Source organism: Diabrotica virgifera, chromosome 7 (assembly GCF_917563875.1).
Source record: "Diabrotica virgifera virgifera chromosome 7, PGI_DIABVI_V3a".
Classification (NCBI taxonomy): domain Eukaryota; kingdom Metazoa; phylum Arthropoda; class Insecta; order Coleoptera; family Chrysomelidae; genus Diabrotica; species Diabrotica virgifera.
The window spans coordinates 214,202,455-214,219,397 of record NC_065449.1 but is presented as its reverse complement, the minus strand read 5'-3'; the positions used below and the strand labels follow the sequence as shown (position 1 = coordinate 214,219,397).

The window sequence follows — 16,943 nt, the reverse complement described above, 5'->3', positions numbered from 1 at the left end:
CTCTGTCATTGAAGCAGAAAAATTATATATTGTTCCACAATATTGATATGATATGCAATTATTATATAAAGGTAAATTTAATTAATTGTATTTTGCTTGCAGTACTGCATTTTAATATCTAATTTTATTTACTACATACAATTGTTTACGTTTGCATAACATAACCTGCATCTTATTTTTTCTTCTTATTATTTTTTTGGACTATGGCCTTGACAATTATCCAGCAACCAGGACTAATATAATTGGCCAATATATTAATAATCAAAAAGTTTTTCATATTAAACAGTGAGCACGTAAATGTTGGAATAAATTCATTTTCTCGAGAATGGACGATTTTGGAAAAAAAATCCCGAAACAGGTCAATTTTTATTTTTAAATTACGACTTTTTGGCATATATTTCATACTAGTGACGTCACCCATCTGAGCGTGATGACGTCATCGATGATTTTTTAAATGGGAATAGGGGACGTGTGATAGCTCATTTGAAAGGTAATTCAATTCTCTATTCAGTAATATAAACATTAACATAATTATATATACAGGGTGTCCAAGAAAAATTTTAAGGGTAAATTTATTGACATAAAAAGAATGTAATTTATTTAATTTAAAATACATTTTACTGCTCTCAGAAAACAGAAAAAAATGTTTATTTGAAAAATAATTATGGCTTTTCCCTTAAATTAAATGTTCAAACTGTCACGAGGCTGGTGGGTGGCTACTGTAATATTGAATTTAAGCAAAAAACAATATTTATTTGCCAAATGAACATTTTTTCCTGATTTCTGATAGCACTAAAATGTATTTTAAATTAAATAAATTACACATATTCTTCTTTTTATGTAAATAAATTTAATTCAAAAACTTTTTGACAATCTGTACAAATAATTATGTTAATGTTTATAGTACTGAATAGAGAATTGAATTACCTTTCAAATCAAATGATCCCTATTTTCATTTAAAAAAAATCATCGATGACGTCATCACGACCAGATGGGTGACGTCACTAGTATAATATATATGCCAAAGAGTCGTAATTTAAAAATAAAAATTCACCTGTTACAGGATTTTTTTCCAAAATCGTCCATTCTCGAGAAAATGAATTTATTCCAACCTTTACGTGCTCACTGTATATAACGTTATATTTAATGTCGAGTCAAATATATGTACACTTTTTATGTGCAAAGAAATGAAGAATAAGTAGTGGTTACTTGTCAACTGTTTTCTATTTTATTTAATTATTTATATAATATAATGTATTAGTATTCTACATCAATCATAACGATTTTATGTTTGTAGTGGCAACTTTGTATTCATCTTCCGCGACCTTTCCCTACCTGTCGTTCGCTGATGTAGGTCAGTTAGCTTGGGGCTTGGGCAGGGGTTCTAGCGAGAGCCCAACCCTAAATTTAGATTATTGCATCAAGGGACCTCCCACATTCGCTCTTAAAATACTCTCTAGTATTATCTTTGTAAATATATTATTGAATCGACAGTACTCCCGACTCCCGACCAGTTTTGTCGGGTTGGATTCAGCGGATGTTTATCTTTTACAACTACATACTAGACTTAGCTACTAAATAGAGAGACATAGAGGTAATGAAGTTAAACATCTGTTGTAGTATTCCACTCTTATAAAAAAAGTGGTGGTAAATAGTTATGGTTATTTTTAGTACCTACTTATGGTTTGTTGTTACTCAATGAATCTCTTAAACTCGTAATATGTCATTTGTCAAAAAAGCTAAAATTATTATCTACTGCTAACAAAATTTTGAAACAGAATTTTAGAAAAGTGGAGCTATTCTTTCAAGGTATTTTATTTTTAATATAACTTAATTAATTACAGGTAAAAATGATAATAATGTTCGTAGTAAACAATAGAATAAAAAAACAATCAATAAATTCAGTATTATAGGTACCTACATACGTACAGTCCGTCTAATTTACTTACCGTCGCACGTCATTATTTACGTTAGAGATCTAAGTTGACATTGTTGCCCAATTACAAAAAATTCTTGAATTCATTTTAAATCAAATACATCACACAATTTTTGCGGAAGTGGATTATACAGCAAAACAAATTAATATTCAATGTAAATAAATAAAAACTTTAGAAATAGAAAACAAGAATTAAGTTATAATCTTACGTTAAAGTACATAATAAAAACAGTAAATATAATGAAACAAATACTTATAGTTAAGAATACAGGGTGAGTCATAACTATAGGGACATATACTAAGGACAGGTTATTTGGACCAAAATATGGCTATTGGGCCAAATATGCCTTAATAAAATGTTGCTGAGAAAAAAGATACAGGGTGTTAAAGTTAATTTTTGTTTTTCGTTTTTTGCTAATAGTTTCCCTGTATATTTATAAATTGCTATCAAAATTGGCACAGAGGCATAATCTTAGACAAGAAATAGTATTTTATCTACAATTTTACGTTTTGTCATAGAGGGCGCCACGTGGATCATTCCTGATGATCAAATTGAGTCTAAATTTTTTCTGATGAAACTTTTTAGTAATTTTTATTAGAAAATATGACGTAAACATCATTTTTACGTAAAATTGGTACTCTTGTTTAAACATGATAATTTCAACCGTTTTCGATAAAAACGCAGTCGAACTGCTTAGAGTCTTAAAAAAGGATTTCAAATATTATTTCATTTATGAAAAGTATGCTTTGGACTGTAAGATAATTGTTGTTGGTAAATGTTATTTGTTCAGAGTAAATTATTTTTGATGTGACAGTGAGTGTTGCATTTTTTAAAAGTAATCATTACTTTTTTGATTGAAATGCCTCGTCACAATCATTTCAGTTGCAACTTTGTTTATTAGTTTGTAATAAACGAAATGTTTTAAACGAAAAACAAAAATTAACTTTAACACCTTGTATCTTTTTTCTCAGCAACATTTTATTAAGGCATATTTGGCCCAATAGCCATATTTTGGTCCAAATAACCTGTCCTTAGTCTATGTCCCTATAGTTATGACTCACCCTGTATAAACAAATATGAAGTGTCATCACCGCAACTGTCAAATAAATGTTACCAATTTATGCCAAAATATCACCTTCGTTCGATTATAGTTACAGTGTATTCCGAACAAATGTGCTTCATAAAAACGCTTTATAATCCATTTATACAAATTAAGTGAAACATATTATTGTGCATTTCTTTAAGTTAACATTAATAGAAATCTTTAAATATTATTTCTACGCGTATATAATAAAATATGCCTAGTGGCTGTAATTACAGAGTACTCGGCAAAGTGATTCTAAAAAAGAACACACCTACCGCCTAAATATTTCGTGTTGGTATCATGTGACGTCTCGGGCTATGACGCGGATGACGTGCAACGGTAAGTAAATTAGATGGAGTATATACTAAATCACAATTAAGACGCAGTAGAAATAAACAAATCAAAAGACGTTGAAAGTTACGAGGAGCACTCCCGAATCATGATTTATAATGTATAAACTTTGGAAATCACGATTTGGGATTTACAATGTAATATACATTGTAAATAATGATTAAACATGTCGTGCTTGAACGAGTACGAATATCTGCGAGGGAAACATTGCAAAAACGGAGAACATCGAGCAGAGTCCAAAAATGTAAAAATTTACAGAGTGTTCTATTAAAAAAATATAGTTTTATCCACGCTGTCAATATGGGTAATACAATACTGTATATTTGAAGAAAATACAGTAAAACCTCGATATAACGGAACTCTACTTAACGGACTTCGGATATAACAGACAAAAAAATCCGGTTAAATGTAAAAAAAATTTAAAACGTCCTGTTAATATTATACAGTGCGTCCATAAAGTGACGCATAAATTCATTATTTCGTAAACCAGCGACTTTAAGGAAAAATCCCGAAACAGATCGATTTTTATTTTTAAATTTCGATTTTTTGGCATATATCGATGATTTTTTTAAATGAGAATAGGGGTCACGTAATAGCTCATTTGAAAGGGTATTCAATTCTCTATTCAATAGTATAAACATTAACATAATTATTTATACAGGGTGTTCAAAAAAAATTAATTAAATTAATTGAGACAAAAAAAAGAATGTACCTATGTAATTTATTTAATTCAAAATACGTTTTACTGTTTATTTTATACAAAAACAGAAAAAAAATGTTTATTTGACAAATAAATATTGTTTTTTGCTTAAATTCAATGTCAAAGCTGCCACCCACCTGCCTCTTGCCCTCTTGGAAGTTTGAACTAAGCGAAAATCAATGTTTATTTTTCAAACAATTTTTTTCTGTTTTCTGACAGCAATAAAGTGTATTTAGAATTAAATAAATTGCATACATTCTTCTTTTTGTGTCAATTAATTTAATTTAAAAAAAAAATTTTTTTGTACACCCTTTATAAATAATTATGTTAATGTTTATATGAGTGAATAGAGAATTGAATACCCTTTCAAATGAGCTATCACATGACCCCTATTCTCATTTAAAAAATCATCGATTACGTCATCAAGCCCAGATTTATGACGTCACTAGTATGATATATATGCCAAAAAATCGTAATTTAGAAATAAAAATCGACCGGTTTCGGGATTTTTCTTCAAAGTCGCCGTTTCACGAAATAATGAATTTATGGCTTACTTTATGGACGCACTGTACATACTTAACTCTGCCTATAGATACCAAGATACATTGCATAACAAAGGGGTCCCCGTGGATCCCAAACGCTATATTTAGAAAGAAATTCAATAAACTTTTTATTATAGCATAATGAGGACACATTTCTAAATAGTCTGATTTATTTTAAACCTATTTTTATATAACAGATTTTCGGCTTTAACGGACACCCCGCCCCCCAATTAGTCCGTTATATCGAGGTTTTACTGTACTTTCAAAGTATGGTCCTATCTTGCCTCCAACTTTTAGCTAAATAATTATTTTTTCTACGGCCGTGCTAAAACAGCCACTTTCCCGCACGCATTTCGTTTCCGAAAGTTGCACTTTTCCGCACGGCGTGCGGGAAAGTAGAATACTTTCTAATATGGCATTATAATATACTATAATACATGCACTAAACTAATATTTAGATATTACTTACTAATTTATTTCAAATGTATCTTATTGTGTTCATGTGTTAATGTTAACGCAATAATTCGATGAAATAAAATTATTTTGACATAATATTTAAAAGTCAGATCAGTAGACAATAACAATGGTTTTGAATCGTCGTCATGGAAACCAATATCGTCGTCGTGGTAACCCATTATATTGAAAGTTTGGTTTTGACAACCTTGTCAAAGAACTAATTTGTGTATTTTCACTTCTAAATAAAAATTGATGTAACTCTATTTTTTTTTGGCTTTTTTCCAAACGTACGGCCCTAGAAAAAATATTGTTCCTAACGCATGCGGAAAGTGTCTTCCCCGCACTCGACTGCTTGCCCGAACTCCGCTATTCAGTCTCGCGCGGGAAAGTATCACTTTCCGCACTAGTTAGGAAAATAACTATTTTCGTGCCACTTGATCAGAAAGAGCTATAGACCAGGGCATTTAGAACAAAAAACACGTCAGGAAAAAAGTCCAAAATAGAAAAATTGGTGGAAATGCATGATTGCATTTAAAGTATAACAGTTATCCAAGAACATTCAAAAGCCATCTCTTTGGCCGATGCCGCACTGCAGGAAGTTTGGTAGGATGGTGGATGGTAGGTAGATACCTGCCTGGCGACCATCCAGCTACTTATACCACGAATCAGTGTTGCCAGACGTACGATAATTATCGTATTTGTACGATAATTAAAGGTATTGTACGATGTACGATCAATATGAATAAATGTACGATAATTTCTGAATTATTTGAAATGCATAAACAATTGATCGAAAAAAAATCTTTAGATTTTTTGCTTATTTTATAAATACATATATTTACTTTAATGTATAAAAAGTGTTAATGACATAACTGTTATTTATTATCCTAACAAACATTTTTAATTTGAACAAAGATGAAGATATTTGTATTGGGACTGTTAAAAGGCACACCTGTGGTAAATTTTTCTAAAAAGTCTACAACAGGAAAAAATATGCAGTTTTATTTTGTTATAAATAAATTTATTCATTGTAACAAAACTAAAGCATCCTTGATATATTTTAGTATTGCGTCTGTTAGGCGGATCTATTCGAGTTACTTTGGATTAAAAAAATGAAGAAAATGTCAAGAAAATGCTATAAAAGTCGAGAAAATACATTTTTTAACGTATATACGTACACCGATTTTAAACTTTGAATATTTTTTATGATGAATGATGATTATTGATCATCATATATGATGATGAAGGTAGTTTTTGAATACTCATACCAGAAGTATCACTTTTTTGCAATGTGATATCAAAAGAAGTAAAAAAATAAAATCTACCGAAATTTGACGATTTCTACCGAAAAATTAAGGGCAGTTGGTTGTAGGATAAAATCATTTAAAAAACGATAATTTCTGCAGCATTGTACAATATTTTCGTTTTGATCATTTGGCAACACTGCCACGAATAATACAACGACGGTAGCCGCAGTGGCCTCCCACTACCATCTAACCATCCGGTGGTTCGCCACCGCCAGGCGTCTATCCACCCATATCAGTTGTGTTTGATAATCCATCCGGGTAGAGGAAAGCGTAATAAGTGCTGTGTATAAAATAAGGGCAATTTGGGACCCAGCAGACCCACTATGTGACGAAACATGGCTTAAAATATATGTTTTATTTATTCTTTGCACTTGCATTAAAAAAATCCAATATTCAAGTCAGGTGAATTTAAAAAACAATTTTGGCCTTTAAGTCGATTTTTCTCCATTTTCTGAAAAGTTTAGTGAGTGAGTTTTACCTCTAATATGACGATATGCTAAAAAACAAACCAAATGTAACGTAACAAATGAAACAAACGATTCCTCAGCAGTCAGTTGGATACTGACTTCTGACTTCATTTCACTCTTTCACTGCGTCCAGGATGCAGCGACCCTCCACCATCCACCCTCCAAGCCACCATCTAGCATCCTGCAGTGCGGCATCGGCTTTTAAGTTAATCAAGACATTGTCAAGTAGAATGACATTCTAGTAATGTTTACATATCCATACCAGTGTGAATTTTACTACACGTAATTTGCCGTGTAAAGACAGAAAAAGTAGGGATAGCCGTAAAATATTTGCGAATTATGTACCCATGGCCTTAAAAGAAATATGGAAGGAGATTCATGTCGTGACAAGTTTCAGTACAAGCAGACACGGCGGCGACCTTGACGGGAGGTGCGTCGGACTACCGAGCGTGTCGGATTGCAAAACGTCGGAGTATCAAGTGTGTACTTTAAAAAATAATAATAAAATATTGTGTTGCAAAGTTTTAATTTCTGTAAAGGTGAGTATCCACAAAGACACTAAAATCTTTTCGAGATTTTTGTCTCATGAGAATTTGCATTGAAGAGGATTCATTACAAGTATATTATGCTGTCTCATAGTTCTTGTCCAGTTAACATTACATTCTTTTCTTTTGACACCCCTTTGATCACTGGGTTCACTCATTTTTTTTTTGTTTTTATCTCACAACACAACAGTTTGACTAATGTGTAGCAGGTGAAATAAATATTTCATGAAGTGGCGTGATAAAAGAAAAAAAGATAAACCCAAACTACATAACATACAACTACATGCATAATAATGCATTAAGTTCCCTTGATTTTCCTAACTAGTGTGTTTATTGGGTTGAATTTGTCAGTATGTGATTTAAGTTTCATGTCAGCTAATATATTTTTATGTTTCAACAATTTTTTTCTTTAATTTTGGACCTTGTTGGGGGTGGGAAATTTCACCATACATATTTCCTCCTCGTAGATCCGCCATTGATTTCATGCGTAATTCGCAATGTATCGTGTTTAAATGTTGGGATTTGTATACTTATGAAATTAAAGTAATACATTATCTCGCCTTATCTCTAGTATATGTATAGGTAAGTCTATTTCCACAATGAAAATAAATGTTTTGTGATTTTTTATTTTATGAGACAGAAATCTCATGAGATATTCTCATTGTGAATTTTCACCTTGAAGTCTACTCCAGAAACTGTTCTGTTTTCCTAATAGACAAGACGAAAACGGCGGGTTCGTTGAAAAAAATATTCCCATGAGATTTTTTGCATAATCACATTTGTAATACACCCCAGAATAAGGTTCAGAAGTCGCCCATGAGAAAAGTGGTCCAAATTTTTTTTAACAATTTTGTTTTAATCAAATTGCAAAAATTATTATTTTTGGTCTGTACAAAATTTTTTTAGGTTTTTTAGATCATTTTGAACAAAAAAGGTCTCTTGTAATTTTTCTCTAAAGTTGATGAGTTATAAGCAATTTAAAATTTGAAAAACGCAAAAATGGCCATTTTTAAGACTTAATATCTCTGTTAAAGATTATTATTATGAAAGTCAGAAAGTGACTAAATCAAAGTTTAAAGCCCCCCCTACATGATCCTGAAGAAATATGTGTCATTAATTTATTACTAAGCTGTTATTTTTAATTATTAACAATAAGACGTAAGAGCGTATTGACGCGGCTGTAAATGTGAGTGCGAGTAAGATTCCCCACTGAACTGCCGGAATGGCATCTCTCTCGCACTCACCATAGTCAGCCGCCTAATACGTGCTGGCGCTCATTATTATTACTTAAAAATAACAGCTTAATAATAAAATTATGACAAAAATGTCTTCAGGATCTTGTAGGGGGGGCTTTAAACTTTGATTTAGTCACTTTCTGACTTTCATAATAATAACTTTTAACCAATTTATTAGGCCTTGAAAATTGCCACTTCTCGTTTTTTCAATTTTAAATTGTTTATAACTCGAAAACGATCAACTTTAGAGAAAAATTACAAGAGACTTTTTTTGTCCAGAATGGTCCAAAAAACCTAACAAAAATTTGTACGGGCCAAAAATATTGATTTTTGCAATTTGATTAAAAAAAATGTTAAAAAAATTGGATCACTTTTCACGTGGGCGAGTTCTTGAACCTTATTCTGGGATGTCTCACGAATGTGATTATGCAAAAAAATCTCATGGGAATATTTTTTCTAACGAACCCGCCGTTTTCGTCTTGTCTATAAACAGCTTCGCTTTTTGTAGATATTGACACTGCAAATAGGTAGTCATCCTATGTTCACTATGAGGAGGTTCTTCTTTTTTCTTGTTATTATACCTAGTTTATAAATTCTGTTTAAAATAAAAAAGTAAACAAAATAACTCGGATCTAGCTTAATAATGATCCAAAACAAGTTTCACAACCTAGGTAAATTCTAATTAGGTAGGTAATTATAATTTTTCGATGTAGGGGTAGGTACAGCAGGACCTCCTTTAATACCCATTTTTATTAAAAAATTGTGAAAAACAAAAAATATATGGACTGTCACCAAGAAAAATTCTATAGGATGAAAACTGTTAAATGCAAATAGAATTCATGTTAATTTTTTTAAAACATCAGTCTCAAAATATTATGTAGGTAGGTACCTATATGCAGTTTTGTTTTTCTTTTCAGTGTTTTCAGTGTAGTTTTTTTATATTATTTAGTATTTAGTTCTACAGGGTGTAACAAAAATACAGGTCATAAATTAAACCACATATTCTTCGACCAAAAATAGTTCGATTGAACCTAACTTACCTTAGTACAAATGTGCACACAAAAAAAGTTACAGATCTTTGAAGTTACAAAATAAAAATTGATTTTTTCCAATATATCGAAAACTATTTGAGGTTTCTTATTGAAAACGGGCATGTGGCATTCTTATGACAGGAATATCTCAAAAAAAAAGTTATAGTGAAATTTGTGCACCCCATAAAAACTTTATGGGGGTTTTGTTCCCTTAAATCCCCCCAAACTTTTGTGTACGTTTCAACTAAATTATCGTTGTGACACCATTGGTTAAACACAATATTTTTAAAACTTTTTTTCCTCCTAGTACTTTTTCGAAAAGCTACTTTTTATCGAGATATTTTGAATATTTGTCAAATCCACCACATATTTGTATATGGTTAAGTACGATTATGAAACCTGGTATGTAATAATATGCATTTATTTATAAATTATTAGTTTGAGGTATATTTTGAACCATATTAAAAATTAATCTAATCTCGATAAAAGGTGCCTTATCGGAAAAATACTAAGAGACAAAAAAGTTTTAAAAATACTGTGTTTAACTAATGCTACCGCAATAATAGTTTCATTGGAAAGTACACAAACATTTGGGGGGTTTAAAGGCACAAAACCCCAATAAAATTTGTATGTAAACATATGTATTAAAAAAGAAGGCACAACTCGATTAAAACTGGTTTATCGAAAAAATATTAAGAGGCAAAAAAGTTTTAAAGACATTGTGTTTAACTAATGGTACCACAATAATAATTTGATTGTAATGTGCATAAAAGTTTGGGGGGTTTAAGGGAACAAAACCCCCATAAAATTTTTATGGGGTACACAAATTTCACTATAATTTCTTTTAAGATGTTCCTGACATAAGAATACCACATGTTCATTTTCATTAAAAAATCTCTAAAAGTTTTCGATATATCAGAAAAAATCGATTTTCATTTTGTAACTTTAAGGGGCTATACCTTTTTTTGTGTGCATATTTGTACTAAGGTAAGTTAGGTTCAATCGAAATATTTTTATTTCCAGAATATTTAATTTATGACCTGTATTTTTGTTACACCCTGTAGTTATAGTAGTTAAGTTATACATAAATGCTTATTTTTTGCATAAAAGGTATCAAATAGGTTTGTGACATATTTATGTATCATTACAATAATTATTATTATATTTATTTTTATGGGCATCACAACCCTCCAGAATATCTCGCACACGCCTGTGGACAACCACTTACGAGAAAAGGTTGTCAGAATTTGTCTAGGAAATGAAATTTCTTATTGCTTAGTAAAATACCTACACATAAATAAGTTATGAAAATGTATTATTATTCACCACAGTCACTATGGGTAGGTGTTTTGTTGAAAGGTAGGTAGCACAAGAGTTTAGTTTACACCTAGTTGATCTAGAAGTAAAGTGAAGGTTTTGTGGTAGGTCGTTAATGATTTAATGACTATTATTGGACATCGGGCTCCAAAAAAGCACACCCATCTTCTAATTTAATATCAAGAGTGCCAAGGATAATCACGATCCCCGACCTCTAGGCACGGTTCAACCTCCAATCTAACAGGGACAAAGCAACACCCACAGAGCCGTTGGTTTGCGACCGCCCCTGTGACTTTCAGCTAAGTTTCTAAGTGGGTACATGGAAAATAGTGCAAAAACTTACCTGTGCCGAATTTTCAACGTATTCTACACGCACTTCTTGCACTTCAGATGTCATTATTCACCACTAATTCGAAAAATATCAGTTGCATTGTTCGACCGATGTGTTGCAGTGTGAAACGGGCCGACGTTCTACGTCAATCGATCCTCTTTTGTCACTTTTCACTAATTTTCGGCTTAATTTTTATTAATTTCTTGTTGATAAGTTTGTTAATTAAATGTTTAACGGATTGGGCGTGAAAATTTTCGTGTAGGACTCCCAACGCTGGGCTAAATTTCGAATTACAGGCTGGGCAAACGAAACACAAACCACGCCATTCTGGGACTGGCTTTAGGTGGGGATAGTAGGATAGTATCGCGGCCGCTTGCTCGGAACAAACTAACTGCCCGTCTTCGGTGCCATGGGCGGTGCGCTAGGTGGGGATTTTTTTAATTATTAAACCAATTTGAACTATTATTTTAACATGCACATAATGAAATGTTGGAAAATACGTTACTTAAGGGAACTTTTACTTTCTAAATTGGAAAAAACACAATTTTAAATAGATTTTTCTATAACCGTGTTAAAAATGCAATTTTTAGCACACCGTAGGAGCGTTAGGGTAAGGTGGGGTAATACCGGACTGCGTTGTTTGTGCACGTATCGGCATATTATTGAATTTCGCGCTCATCACAGGCTGACCGTTAGACATCTGAATCTCAGTTCTCAGTTTAGTCGCTGCCACGTGCTTGCAAAGAGAGTTATCACAAAAATTACAAAATTTAGTGTGTGATTATATGAATTAACTGATTTTAAAGGTGAGTATTGACCATTTCTATTATAAGAAATTGATGAGATTACGTGCAAAGTCATAGCTTACGCAGTGTATTTTACGTATCTTTAAGTAGTTTTATTCATTACTTCCTCTAATAATTACTACCGAACATATGCATAAATATGTCGTTTAGGGGTAATGCCGGACACTGTGTCCGGCATTACCCCAGCTCCGGTTTGAACTATTTATTGTATTGGGAGATAGGTACATGCAAATACCTGCTGTTGTTTTATTATGATGGAATATTGGAAAGTGGATATAAATATAGTTAATAGGTAATAATTCATAATTACCTACATTTATAATTATTTGTCAACATTTTTTATAAATTTTTGTAGTTTTTGTTTCCCATTACAATTAAAACAAAATCTAATATAGTTTATGACATGTATGTGACATTTACATATTAATTCTTTGTAGACCTGAAGAAGATCCCATTCGTGATCAAAACATTGGCAATAAAAATAACTCAACAAACATACCTACAGTATTTATATTGTTATGACAGTTCCGTAGATTGTTCCTACATAGAAAGAGTCCCTCGACGTGAAAGAAGAAGTAGTCACGTACGAGAATATTCTGGATGTCATGGAATAACCCAGAAATGTCTGGTGACATCTAGAACGTCAGAAAACTATATAAACATTATGTGTTTGACATTCTATAGTTCAGTTGTAATTCAGATTTAGTAGTCGACAGTTGTCAGTTTGTTAAAGTTTATATTGTATTTGAGTTTGAATAAAGTTACTTTCAAGAAGTTGTAACAATATCCAGTTTCTGCGATTCCATCATAATATTTATTATTGGATACAAAACAGTAAACACTGTTATTTTAATTTACAGATGCCGCGGAATTATAAAAGAGTCACCGAAAAAGCTTCGTGGAGAGAGGAGGAGTTGCAAGGAGCACTCCGTGCTATACAGAATGGTATGTCGTTAAGAAAAGCTGCAATAAAATTTTCAATTCCAAAATCTACGTTACACGAACGACTTAAAAATGGCACTGCCCCTTTTGGACCTTCCTTGGGCCGAAAGCCAGTTTTTTCAGTTGAAGCCGAAAATGCACTTGCTGTTCAAATTAAGAAGCTGGCAAAAGTTTTTTATGGAATAACTCCCCAGGAAGTACGAAGATGTGCTTTTGGATTTGCACAATCAAACAACATCCGAGTCCCCTTTAATCAAGAAAGAAAAATGGCTGGTAAAGACTGGGAAAGGGGCTTCATATCTCGTCACAATATTACGTTAAGGAAACCAGAAGCAACCAGCATTAACAGAATTACAGCTTTTAGTCGCAATGAAGTTACCATTTTTTTTAACAATTTATCCAGACTTATGGAAAAATATGCATTTTCACCCAATAAAATTTATAATTGCGATGAAACTGGGGTCACTACTGTACAACGCCCACCAAAAATATATGCAGAAAAAGGTCAGAAGCGTGTTGGATTTGTTACAAGCTGGGAAAGGGGGAAAACAACCACAGCGATGTGTGCCGTCAACGCTACAGGAACCTATATACCTCCCATGTTTATATTTGCACGCCAAAGAATGGCGTCCCATCTTCAACGAAACGGTCCCCCAGGTGCCCTTTACACATGCTCAAAAAATGGGTGGATTACAGTGGACATATTTCTTACTTGGTTACAACATTTTCAAGCATTTGTAAAAGCATCCAAAGAAGATCCAGTTCTTTTAATCATGGACAATCATAGCACTCACTGCACGTTACAAGCATATAATTTTTGTAGAGATAACGGTATTGCTGTTCTGACAATCCCTCCACATTCATCACATCGCCTTCAGCCACTCGATGTGAGCTTTTACTTTCCTCTAAAGACCGCATTCAACTCTGAATGTTCCAAATATTTGACCAGCCATCCAGGGGAGAAAATCACGCCTAGTGAGATTGCTGAATTATTTAATTTAGCATTTAGTAGAGTGGCAACCCCGGAAAAGGCTATCAAGGGATTTAAAGAGACAGGTATTTTCCCCTACAACCCTGACGTATTCACAGATGAAGATTTTGCTCCTGCAGAAACCTTTCAATCCACTGTTTCTGATGCACTTCAAGAACCTACCCAAGCAGAAAAACTACTCAAAACAAATGAGACTACCCCTGAAAAAAATAGTAGTGTGAATGAGACAGAATTAAAAAATGTTTCCTTTGCCGAGATAATTCCTCTACCATCTTGTTCTCACGAAAATGTTGTAAAGAGACAAAATAAGGCAAACAAGCAACACTCTATTGTATTTACGTCAACACCGCTAAAAGAAGAGCTAGAAAAAAAAGAAGAGAAGAAAAATAAAAAGACAACAATCAAATCAGATAAGGCTAAAAGAAATGTATTTATGACACAGGAGGGGTCTACATTAAGACAAAAATCAAAGCGAACAAAAATTGCCTTAAACTATAAAATATGTGAAGAAGGAGAAAGTGAGATAGAGGATGATGACGATGTTAGGGACAAGAACATTACCGAAGACATTTGCATTTTGTGTGGAGAATTTGGCAAGAACAGTGAACTTTGGCTAAGATGTGTGTATTGTGGTCATTGGGCACACAAGGCATGTTCTAACTCTCCAAATGACAAAAAATTTATTTGCGACTTTTGTTTGTAAAAGGTGTCCGTCATTACCCCAACATAGAGGGTAATACCGGACAGTGACAACTTTTTTTATATGTATATTTTTAATTTTGTATTGTAATTTTAAAAAGTTTTTTTAATCAAAATTTGTAGACTAACATGTGTTCTTCATTTTTGCTTAGGTTTCAAATTTTAATGTCGTCTAATAATAAAATAAATTCTAATTATCTTTAAGTGTACGCCATTACCCCACCTTACCCTAAAAATGCTACTTTAAAGCACTAGTGCTTTAAAAATTTTAAGGCACTGCAGTTAAAAGTGAATTGTCAAATTGTGAAACGTCAAAATATTTACATTTCATTTATTAACATTATTAATAGTACAACTTGCGCAATTTGAAAAAGGTGGTTTAAAAGGTTTTTTAAAATTTAATTTAAACTGTATTATTGCATTTTTAACACGTTTATAGAAAAAAACAAGTTTATGTAACGGTATAATATTTTCGCTAAGAATTTTTAGACATTCCCCTCGAGTGTAGACACCAGTTACCAGTTCTACCTTTTACGGGTCATAGGTTTCATGGTTTCAGCAATTAACAAAAATATTGTATTTTATAAATTTATAACGTTTGTAGAAAAAATATTGTATGATATAAATGTTAAAAGTACATTTTTAAGGCACTTATGTGAATTGCAGAATTCGCTTCGCTCATTCTGCAAACTTTCACATGCGTGCCTTAAAATTGCACTTTTAACCCTTATGTCATAAATAACTATTAAAGAAAAAACTATTACATTTATCATAAAAAGGGAAATCCCTCTAATTGGATGTACAGTGCACATATTCTAAAGGTGCCGGTGGAGGATGGCGTCTATGTGCAATACCTATTATAGTTGGTGTATGGGAGAGAAAGTCCACAGGGAAAAGAAAATGTTTTTCCTGTAGTTGGCTGTAGGTATACCATCAATCACAAAATTGGAAAGAAATCCTTTGTAAAAGGTATAAATTTTTTTTATTAAAATCCCTTAAAAGGGCTACATCACAACAAAACGTTTTCGATTTTAAAAAAAAATCATCATCAGTGTTCGATAAACTGGATGCTAGCTGAGCCACAAGAGAAAAATATCCGGGTAAAAACCCTTTACATATAACATAGATGCCTTAAAAGTGCATACTTCAATAAAAAGCCCTGTGATGGTCACATGGCAACCAGGATAATGCCCTAAGGTAATGTATAGAGATTTCCCAACACGTGGGATCCAAATTGAGTTGATTACATTTCAATGACTTAAGTCAGTTGCCATTAAGTCATTGAAATGTAATCAACTCAATTTGGATCCCACGTGTTGGGAAATCTCTATACATTACCTTAAGGCATTATCCTGGTTGCCATGTGATCATCACAGAGCTTTTTATTGAAGTATGCACTTTTAAGGCATCTATATTATATGTAAAGGGTTTTTACCCGGATATTTTTCTTTTGTGGCTCAGCTAGCATCCAGTTTATCCAACACTGATGATGATTTTTTTATAAAAATCGAAAACGTTTTGTTGTGATGTAGCCCTTTTAAGGGATTTTAATAAAAAAAAATTATACCTTTTACAAAGGATTTCTTTCCAATTTTAGAGAGAAAATATTCGAAATAATGAAATAACAAATTTTATAGTATTTGTTATTTCATTATTTCGAATACCTACTTTCTCTCTCATTCACCGACTATATTACTGTCCATATACGCCACCCCCAACCGGCACCTTTAAATTATGTGCACTTTACCTATACGTGCCTATACCATAGTAAAAATACTGAATAAGTAGATAAAAAAGACTTATTTTTGTAGCTGGTATATAAATTTTTAATATATAAGAGATCTCAGTTGGACTAAAAGTACATCACAGGTTAACAAACGTTTTCGGTCTTAGCAAACCATCATCAGGTTAAACTCCGGATCACTTTAGTTGAAACTAGCCCCAGAAATTGGTCACATCGCCGGTCCGGAAGAAGAATGACGTAACTGCATAAAGCTAACTTCTTCAGGAGAGTAAAAAAAGATTTTTAAATATTTAATGTATGGATTAAATGAAAAGTAATCATCCAGGAGCATCGGTATGGCGTTTATTCTTATAATGATGGCTTTTATTTGCATCCCTATTGGTTCGAATTTTATTAATATCTTAATTTAATCCCCCCATTTTCAACCCTATCTACAGTTGCGTCATTATGCATCTGAA

The 16,943-nt window shown here is 32.4% G+C and overlaps 2 protein-coding genes across 3 annotated transcripts in view; one reads left to right on the top strand and one right to left on the bottom strand.

Annotated features, from left to right (window-relative positions):
* The window catches only part of LOC114335463 (specificity protein transcription factor 3), a 72,478-nt gene extending 60,810 nt beyond the window's left edge, over nt 1–11,668 (bottom strand). For both annotated transcript variants that reach the window (XM_050655608.1, XM_050655609.1), the window contains exon 1: nt 11,316–11,668. In XM_050655608.1, coding sequence (XP_050511565.1) covers nt 11,316–11,369 — 54 coding nt within the window. In that variant the 5' untranslated portion in view covers nt 11,370–11,668. The remainder of the gene's footprint in view (nt 1–11,315) is intronic.
* Nucleotides 11,669–11,854: 186 nt separating this feature from the next.
* Nucleotides 11,855–14,945, top strand: LOC126887793 (tigger transposable element-derived protein 4-like). Its single transcript, XM_050655610.1, has 2 exons — nt 11,855–12,109; nt 12,970–14,945. The coding sequence occupies exon 2, from the start codon at nt 12,970–12,972 to the stop codon at nt 14,743–14,745; it is 1,776 nt and encodes a 591-aa protein (XP_050511567.1). The 5' UTR covers nt 11,855–12,109; the 3' UTR covers nt 14,746–14,945.
* The last annotated feature ends 1,998 nt before the right edge of the window (nt 14,946–16,943 follow it).